The sequence below is a fragment of the Lipotes vexillifer genome, unplaced genomic scaffold, assembly GCF_000442215.2.
Source record: "Lipotes vexillifer unplaced genomic scaffold, Lipotes_vexillifer_v1.1 scaffold965, whole genome shotgun sequence".
NCBI lineage: Eukaryota > Metazoa > Chordata > Mammalia > Artiodactyla > Lipotidae > Lipotes > Lipotes vexillifer.
In genome coordinates this window covers 1196294-1204887 of record NW_006769686.1, presented here as the reverse complement: position 1 = coordinate 1204887, position 8594 = coordinate 1196294, and the positions used below count along the sequence as shown (strand labels likewise).

General features: G+C 52.5%; 1 protein-coding gene across 1 annotated transcript in view; it reads left to right on the top strand.

The window, feature by feature from the left end:
- The window catches only part of SLC4A3 (solute carrier family 4 member 3), a 13261-nt gene extending 10893 nt beyond the window's left edge, over positions 1-2368 (top strand). Inside the window, exons 19-22 of the mRNA XM_007445796.1 lie at positions 546-819; positions 1143-1312; positions 1471-1644; positions 2291-2368. Of these exons, the coding sequence (XP_007445858.1) occupies positions 546-819; positions 1143-1312; positions 1471-1644; positions 2291-2368 (696 nt within the window). The remainder of the gene's footprint in view (positions 1-545; positions 820-1142; positions 1313-1470; positions 1645-2290) is intronic.
- The last annotated feature ends 6226 nt before the right edge of the window (positions 2369-8594 follow it).

Sequence of the window (8594 nt, the reverse complement as noted above, 5' to 3'; positions counted from 1 at the left end):
CGGGCCTGTCACTGTTGTGGCCTCTCCCGGTGCGGAGCACAGGCTCCGGACGCACAGGCTCAGCGGCCATGGCTCACGGGCCCAGCCGCTCCGCGGCATGTGGGATCTTCCTGGACCAGGGCACAAACCTGCGTCCCCTGCATTGGCAGGCGGACTCTCAACCACTGCGCCGCCAGGGAAGCCCCCCCGTGGTGCTTTGACATGATATCTGTCTGTTATCACTACCACTTGCAGGGTGGCACTTGACAGTCCTCAGAAAACCCTGGCAGCATTTTCTCTCAGCCAGTGACGCTCACATGTATCTCATTTTGGTTAAACCACAATGATGTGGTGAGAGCTGGCGTCTGGCTTTTGTGGTGTTTTAAATATCCACAGTATGGGAATTTGCCTCAGATTTGCTTAAATATGAGAACTTCAATTTGAGAACTTGAAAGAGGAAGCTGGGAGGTCCTGGGAGAGTTCTGCTCTGCATGTCCTTCCCCCTCTACACCGTCCCTGCTGTGTGTGCCTGACCCTGTCGCTGGCCACCCCTGCTTCACCCCGACTTCCCATCTTCTCCCCGCAGGCTCATTGTCAGCCAGAAGGCGCGAAGGCTGCTCAAAGGCTCCGGCTTCCACCTGGACCTGCTTCTCATCGGCTCCCTGGGTGGGCTCTGTGGCTTGTTTGGGTTGCCCTGGCTCACGGCCGCCACCGTCCGCTCGGTCACCCACGTGAATGCGCTGACCGTTATGCGCACTGCCATTGCTCCCGGCGAGAAGCCCCAGATCCAGGAGGTGCGGGAGCAGCGGGTCACTGGAGTGCTCATCGCCAGCCTCGTGGGTGAGAGCACCCACTTTGCACAGCCCTGGTCCCCCACCCCACAGACTTGCGTTCTTGGACCTTAAATCCTTTCTCCATCCCAGGCTTGACCCAGATCCCTTCTGAGTTTCCAAACGCATCATGACTAGCCCCTGCTCTGACCCCCAGACCTGCTTCCTGACACTCCATGTGCCTTTTTGCTTGAGCCCTTTCTTGGTTCTCTGTCCTGTTGCATCTTCTCTTGGTCACAGCGATGAGGCCCGGCTCATCTCCTCCCCACCAGGCCCTTCCGTCCTCACGGGGGCTGCCTGAGGGGTCACGTAGGTGTGTGTCACCTCCTCCAGGCCTGTCCATTGTCATGGGGGCTGTGCTGCGCCGGATCCCACTGGCTGTGCTCTTTGGGATTTTCCTGTACATGGGGGTCACATCGCTGTCTGGCATCCAGCTGTCCCAGCGTCTGTTGCTCATACTCATGCCGGCAAAACACCATCCCGAACAGCCCTATGTGACCAAGGTAGGGCCAGGAGGCACAGAGGTGGGGCGATGGGGTGATGGGGGGTGGCAGGGGGTTGCCGAGGGATCTCTGGGCTGGAGATGGACTCTGAAGGATAAGTTGGGACCTGGGGACCCAAGTTCCTAAAGATGTGGTGAGACCTGACGCCTGTTCCCCAGGTGAAGACCTGGCGGATGCACCTGTTTACGTGCATCCAGCTGGGCTGCATCGCGCTGCTCTGGGTGGTCAAGTCCACGGCGGCCTCGCTCGCCTTTCCCTTCCTGCTGCTGCTGACCGTGCCCCTGAGGCGTTGCCTCCTGCCCCGGCTCTTCCAGGACAGGGAGCTACAGGCGGTAAGGGAAGGCGCTTGGGGCAGTCTTAGGGGCTCGGGCCCTGGGTGCCAGTCTTTGCTGTTGTGTGACCACAGAAAAATTACCTAACATTCCGAAATCTCATTTTCATCTGTATGACGGGGCTACTAATAGATTGTCCCTTACAGGATCGTGGTGAGGATTAAACACAATTCCAGGTAAAGCAATGAGAATGGTGCTTTGGTGTGAAAGAAGCACAGGGCTGCTGTAGACAGCTGTACAGGTTGTGTCCTGAACAAAAGCACACAGCTGAGGGATGAGCGGGTGTGGGGTGGTGCTGAAATCCGTTCTGAGCTCTGTTTCTGTCAGCTAGAGGAAGGGACATCTTTTTGAAAATCCTCCGCCCACGCACGGTGTACAAAGGTACCACAGGAGCTCAGAGCCCCAGGAAAGTGCTTCTGTGTGGTAGCTGCTGTCATCATCATTATTATTAGGAGGTATCGCTGGGGGGTGACCTCAAGGTTTTGGCCAGAGGGAAGTGCTTCAGCCTGGGGCCACAGTCCCTGTAGACAGTGAGGCTTGGAAAGGTCTAGGGGCAGTGAGGGCTGCCGGCCCAAGGAGGAGCTGGGGAACGGGAGGCGGTGAGTCCGCTTCCCGGCCTCTCCCAACCTTCTGCTCCCTTTTACAGCTGGACTCTGAAGATGCTGAACCAAACTTTGATGAGGACGGCCAGGATGAGTACAACGAGCTGCACATGCCCGTGTGATCCTCCACCATGGTGCCCCTTGGAGACCCCGACACCTTAGTGATTGACACCAGGCCCCAGTCAGAGCCCAGCCCCAGGGCCAGCGGGCTCCTCATGACCCAGAGACGTGCCTGGAACCACTACTGATGCCACGACTAGAGTAGCCCCCTGACTCTGCCCTGGGCACTGACCTCATCTCACCCAGGCCCTTTCACAGACCAGACTGGCACAGGCTTTGAGCTCATTATAACCACACTCCTTGTCTTGTGTCTGCCTCACTTTCTTGGTTCCATCTCTGGTTTCTCGGGTCATACTTATCCATCTGGAATTGGAAGAATTCTATTTTCAGGGTCGCCAAAATCAGGGAGAGTTTTGAGGCAAGGACAGAATTCTTGGAGGAAAGGGAGAGAATCAAGACCACAGAAGGTCAGAGCTGGATTATCAGCACCCAAAATCAGGGAGAGTTTTGAGGCAAGGACAGAATTCTTGGAGGAAAGGGAGAGAATCAAGACCACAGAAGGTCAGAGCTGGATCTTATCAGCCCCCCCTCGACCCCCCCCCCCCGAAGTACAGTTGAGGAGCTGGAGGCTCAAGGTCTGGCTCGAGGTCACATGCTATTAATCCAGCCCCTGCTTAGAAGGGGGAGGTTGGGGGATGGGAGAGGGAGGAGGTTGCTCTGCTTTAGCCACTAGGGAAATCAGAGCGTCCCAATGGCTGTGGGGCTACAGAGGGTAATGGAAAATGTTTATTTTCTTTTCCTGATCCTTGGCAGTCCAAAGAGCAGGGACAGGAGCTGCCCAATCCCCTAGACGCCAGGGTCGTGTGGGCTTTGGGGTCCCTGGACCATTTTAGAGTCTCCAGGCTTAAAAGAGAGGCAGCTCTGGGATTCCTGAGGCCACTCCTTGCGTGCAACAGTCTTTGTTACGCCAGAAATAACCTGGGAGGCCTTGCAGAGGGTGCAAAACTGGGAGCCCATTTCGTCACAGTTGCTAGGCAACTAGCTGCGTAGTTGAGCGTCTGTCCCTGTGTTGCCCTCTGGTGGCCGCTCTCTCACTGCAGGCTCTGTCTGGACCGGGCCCGGGTAACACTGCCACCTGGTGGACCCGCTATGATCAAAGAGCCCATTCAAGCACATTTAGTTCCTCATTGGGATGCAAGGGGGTGGGGCAGAGAGGTTCCATGGACTTACAAAGCCCTGGGCAGCTCTGAGCATCCAGAGCCAGATGCCTCAACCCTACGTTACCCATTTACTCTGGAGGTGGCCCAAGTTCTTCCTTACCTTTCCCCAGTTTCCTCCCAGGTGTTCAGGCCAACAGCTAGAGCCCTGAAGTTGGTCGAGAAAGAAGGGACAGATTGCTGTGAGGCTATTTGTTTTGTTCATAAGGAAGAGAGGTGCCCTTCCAGCTGTCCTGGATTGTCATTCAGATTTAAGTATTTCAGTCCAGTCGGCCGCTTTGGTCTCTGGCGCCGCATTAGCCTCCAACTGCATCTGGCCTCTGACTGATTCTCCTGGCCTACATGAAGGCAAGATTCCTTTTCCCTTAGATTGGCCAAGGCCAGGTGTAATTTCAGAGGAACTTCGCCAAGGATCAAAGTGAAGGTCAAACACAAAAAACTAGAACACAGACGTGTGCAGAGCAGATTCCAAACGCAGAGATGGCAGGGGCCACACGTGTAGATAGGCTTGGCTGAGAAGCTTTGCACGCAGGACTCTGTTCCTTTTCTGAGCCCTAAATCAGGTTGCCTGGCCCCCCCCATCGGGGCCTTGGTGTGGGCGGACTTCCCTGTTGGGTCTGTGGGATGCTGAGACCCCACGGGAAAGAACCTGCTTCTTCCAGAGCCCCTGAGAGAAAGTAGTGACCTGAGCCCTGAAGACTCGGCTCTTCATTGGACACAGGTTGTGTCAGTCTTCTCTGCTTAGCGAATAGCTGAGAAGTATGGGTGGGGTGTTGCTCAGCTGGAAAGTGAGAAACAAGAGGGTGGGGGCTTTTGAAACTGAATGAGTCTTGGTCCTGGTTAGTGGGTCAGGGCGGCCTCCAGTGTGACTGGGCCCTGAGGCCCCAGTTGGAACGATAGGTGAACAAATTTCAGTGAAAGATCGAGCCAGACATAACCTCGGGCTATCAACATGCCCCCTCCGCTCCCCACAATGGGAAAGGACATGAATAAGCCCTAAGAGCTTGGAATCTTTTAAAGACCACGGCCTTTAAACCACCCTTCCCCGGCCCCGGTCCCCAAGGGAAGGCAACTGCAGTTTAGTGCAGTACAAGGCTGTAGTTGACCAACACACGCGCTGGGCCTGGCCTGATTCTTTCTCACCCAGGGTGGAGGCTCTGAGAGCACTTAGGGGGCTGCGCAACCCAAACTTTTGCCAGGGATGGGTCCCTTGAAGGATGGCAGAGGACAGAATGACAGTGGGGGCCAGGGAAAGACAGGGGTGATGGGACAGTGGCAAACCCACCGGAAGACAAGTGGCCTGGCCTTTCAGAGATCATCACATTTGGGGATATTCAGAGTTTGTCCTGAAGCCTTGGTGTTTCCTCTGACTTTCTCTTCACTGACCCTTCAACCTTATCTTCCTGGGGGGCTGCAGCTTGACTGAGGCTGCCGTCTTCCAGGTGTGGAGGGGCGCCTAAAGGAGAGGACCCGCATCCGGCCCTGGTGGCACAGCTCTGGGGGACTAAGGGAGGGTAGAGGCCATGGTACTTTTGAATGACAAGTACTGCTACTGTCCGCTTTACAGTGGAAGCAGCTTGGCGAGCGGGCACATCCCAGGTGGCACAGGACCCTTCCAATAAGGAGGATAGTGGGCCCGTCGCCATCTTAGCCTTCTCCTTGTGGCTCTCTGTGTGGGGTTAGGGCCTCATCCTGGGCAGCTGCCCCAAGCTTTCAGTATCCTTGGTCTAGTTCAAGCCCACTTCAGGCCCAGAGAAGTGCTAATTCATTGTTCTGCTTTGAGCAAAGACAGCGGCTGGCATTTCCTTGTTCTGTGCTGAAGCTTCAGCTCACTTGTCTGATGCCCTCGTGAAAACTTCTGGCTGTCGAATCTCACAGACCATCTGCTTGGATTGCCCCTGCCCTCTCCCTTAGGGCACAGAACCTGGCAATAATAGGTCCCGTTTGGCAGCCGGTGTGACATCTCTTCTTGTATCAGGTGACTCAAATAATGATCATGCCTGTTGACACTTAGAGCTCTCAAAGGGAATTCTGAAAGTGGAAAGATGAAACAGAACTCAAGGGCACTTGCACCAAATGCTGCCCGTACAGCTGGCGCTTAAGCCGTTGCTGGAAATAACAATCAAACAGGTTCCGGGCAAGCATCGAGCCGGGATTGAATCCAATGTGGCAGATAGGAAACTCAGAGTGAGGAGTTTGGGTTCTAGATAAATAAAAGATATAATTATCTGAGAGAGAACTTGATCAGTTGTGTGATTCACCACTTGTGCCAAGAGAAAACTTCAATATTTGTAGGGTTTATGTTCTAGAAGGAAGATTTAATATTTGAAGCCTCTGCTTGGATTATTTTTAATTTAGTTAGAAATGTTTTTCTTGAACAACGCTTTATCAAGTGCTGACTAAGCGCACAGCTGTTGGGATGTTCTCTGGGTGGTGGGTGAGTCCCACTTGGATCTGGGGGCTGAGAGGAGGAGCAGGGAGCTCCGGGGACAATGCTGCCTGGACCGTGGGAGGGGAGGGATAGAGAGCAGGCGGGGCACAGCTGGAGATGGAGCCGGGGCTGGACGCTGCTGGAATGACGGAGGGGGATGGGAGCGCTGAGGAGCACGCGAAACAAGACTTTTTAAAAAAAAATTTTTATCAGAGTATGGTTGCTTTACAATGTTGTGTTAGTTTTGGGTGTACAGCAAAATGAATCTGTTATACATATATCCACTCTGTTTTAGATTCGTTTCCCATATAGGTCATTACAGAGTATTGAGTAGAATTCCCTGTGCTCTACAGTAGGTCCTTATTAGTTATCTATTTTATATATAGTAGTGTGTTTGTGTCAATCCCAATCTTCCAATGTATCCCTCCCCCTCCCTTACCCCCCAGTAACCATAAGTTTGTTTTCTACATCTGTAACTCTACTACTGTTTTGTAGATAAGTTGATTTGTAGCCTTTTTTAAGATTCCACATATAAGCAGTATCATATGATCTCCTGCCGCACCCCCGTGACTTGTATTTGTCTATCTCCCTTCTCGGCAGTAAGATGGGCAGAGACCCAGCCTGTGCCTTTTTTGTACCCTGAACAACAACAAAACAATGCCTGGTCACAGGGTGCTCAGGGCCTACGGCTGAGCAGGTGGCAGAGGAGGAAGGACCAAGGGGTCAAGGACACTGCTCCTCCGAGGATCCAGTGACAGCCAAGGTGACAGCAATAGAACTTTTAAAGAATTCTGAGAATGTTTCGGTTTTCATGTTTGTTAGTTTCAATTACAGCTGTCACTTTCTCTGTGTCTGTTAGTAAAAATCCCCTCAAAACCCAAAGATGCATCGTGGGTTTCTTTCCCAGCCAGCTGGAGGGAGAGATGCTGGCGAGGCTGCATACCAGGCTGATGAGTAGACAGTGGCCGGTGGGAAAGATGAAGTGCCATCAGAAGCCCCAGGAGCCGTAGGAGACAAGATGTGATAAGGACGGGAGCCTGGGAGATGGCCCTGGGGTTCCAGCCGGCAGGAAGGTTTGCGTTCTATCTTAGCTGTCCTGTTCCTGCTCCACCAGTGGTTCTTCAAAATGCTAATGATGGAGGGACCAGAGCATCATCAATCCGGCTTTTGGAGGGCCCATTGTGTACAGGGCTTTTTTGGTAAGAGTTTTCCCCAAGGATGGGACCCCTGGAGGCCACCCCTATGCCTTGTTTTCTCTCCTCCAGCCTCTGCTCATTGGGGCCCAGCCCTACCCCCTCTTCCCACTATAGCTGACAGTCATTTCTTATTGTCGCTTCTCCCTAGTGTGAAAACACAAATACATGGTATGTATATTTATTTTAGAGAGGGCAGGAACCATGCCTATTTCTATGCTGTTTACCAAGCAACTGAAAGGGCTGTACGCAGCACACTCTAATGTTTGGGCTGGTTGGCTGGGGCTGTAATCTGTGAACTTCCTGGCTCTGCTGACTTTGCTGTTGTTGAAGGCATTGTGGTTGAGTGGTCACAGTGCGGGGCTGGGAGATGGGAGTCCTGGGTTGTAACCTTAGTCCAGGAACTTGTTGGTGACTTGGTTATGTCCTCTCATCCTTCTGGGAGGTTAGAGATTTGCTCCAGTGCTTCTGATGTGGACCTTGTTCTTCCAAGAGACCTTGGTCATTGTAGTGCCTGCTTTGGGAGGGTGGGAAGCAGGAAGCTGTAGTGCCATGGTAACTCCAGACAATCTCTGGGAGAAGGTACTAGGCTTAAGACGTTTCTTACTTAGCCTTGCCAGGTAGAAGGGAGCATAGATCTTGCAGGGAGCCTGCTCTTCCATTCCCAGGGGAATTAGGAACTCAGGGACCACAGTGGGTAAAGTAGGGTGAAGAGGTGGGGCTGAGCAATGACCTTGGAGAATGACCTTGGGAGCTATGACTAAATAATCAGACAAAGCTCTGAGACATAACCAGAATTAAATTAGATAGAAGTTTAACATCCATAAGAATTGTGCAGCCCCAAGGGATAAGAATCATATGAAAAGAATGCAGGATTCTTTAAAGTTATATGGGAATAAACATAGCTACATACTTTTTTTTTTGCACAGGCTCCGGATACGCAGCCTCAGCGGCCATGGCTCACGGGCCCAGCTGCTCCGTGGCATGTGGGATCTTCCCGGACCAGGGCACGAACCCGTGTCCCCTGCATCGGCAGGCGGACTCTCAGCTACTGCGCCACCAGGGAAGCCCCATAGCTACATACTTTAAGAATCAAATAATTACAAAATCAGGTATGGGTCTTGGATGGGGGTTATGGACTGGGCTCTGGTTCGAAAGCCAGTAATCAACCACTTGTATCTAAGGGAATGATCTCTTTGGCCACTTCCATCTTTAAGTCAGAAAATTAGAGACTACAAATAGGGCTTGACTGGTCAACGGAGTCACCAATGAGGATGCAGTCAGCATTCCACCCAAAATCTCATGGATTAACAACTTTAGAGAAAAGGAAATTATCTCCCTTATGCATAGACATTTCAGTAGCCTAGGGAAACTTGAAAATTCAGCACACAACTGTTTAAGGGAGTCAAAGCTGTAGTTTTAATATTTTCAAGTTCAAAGAATTTGT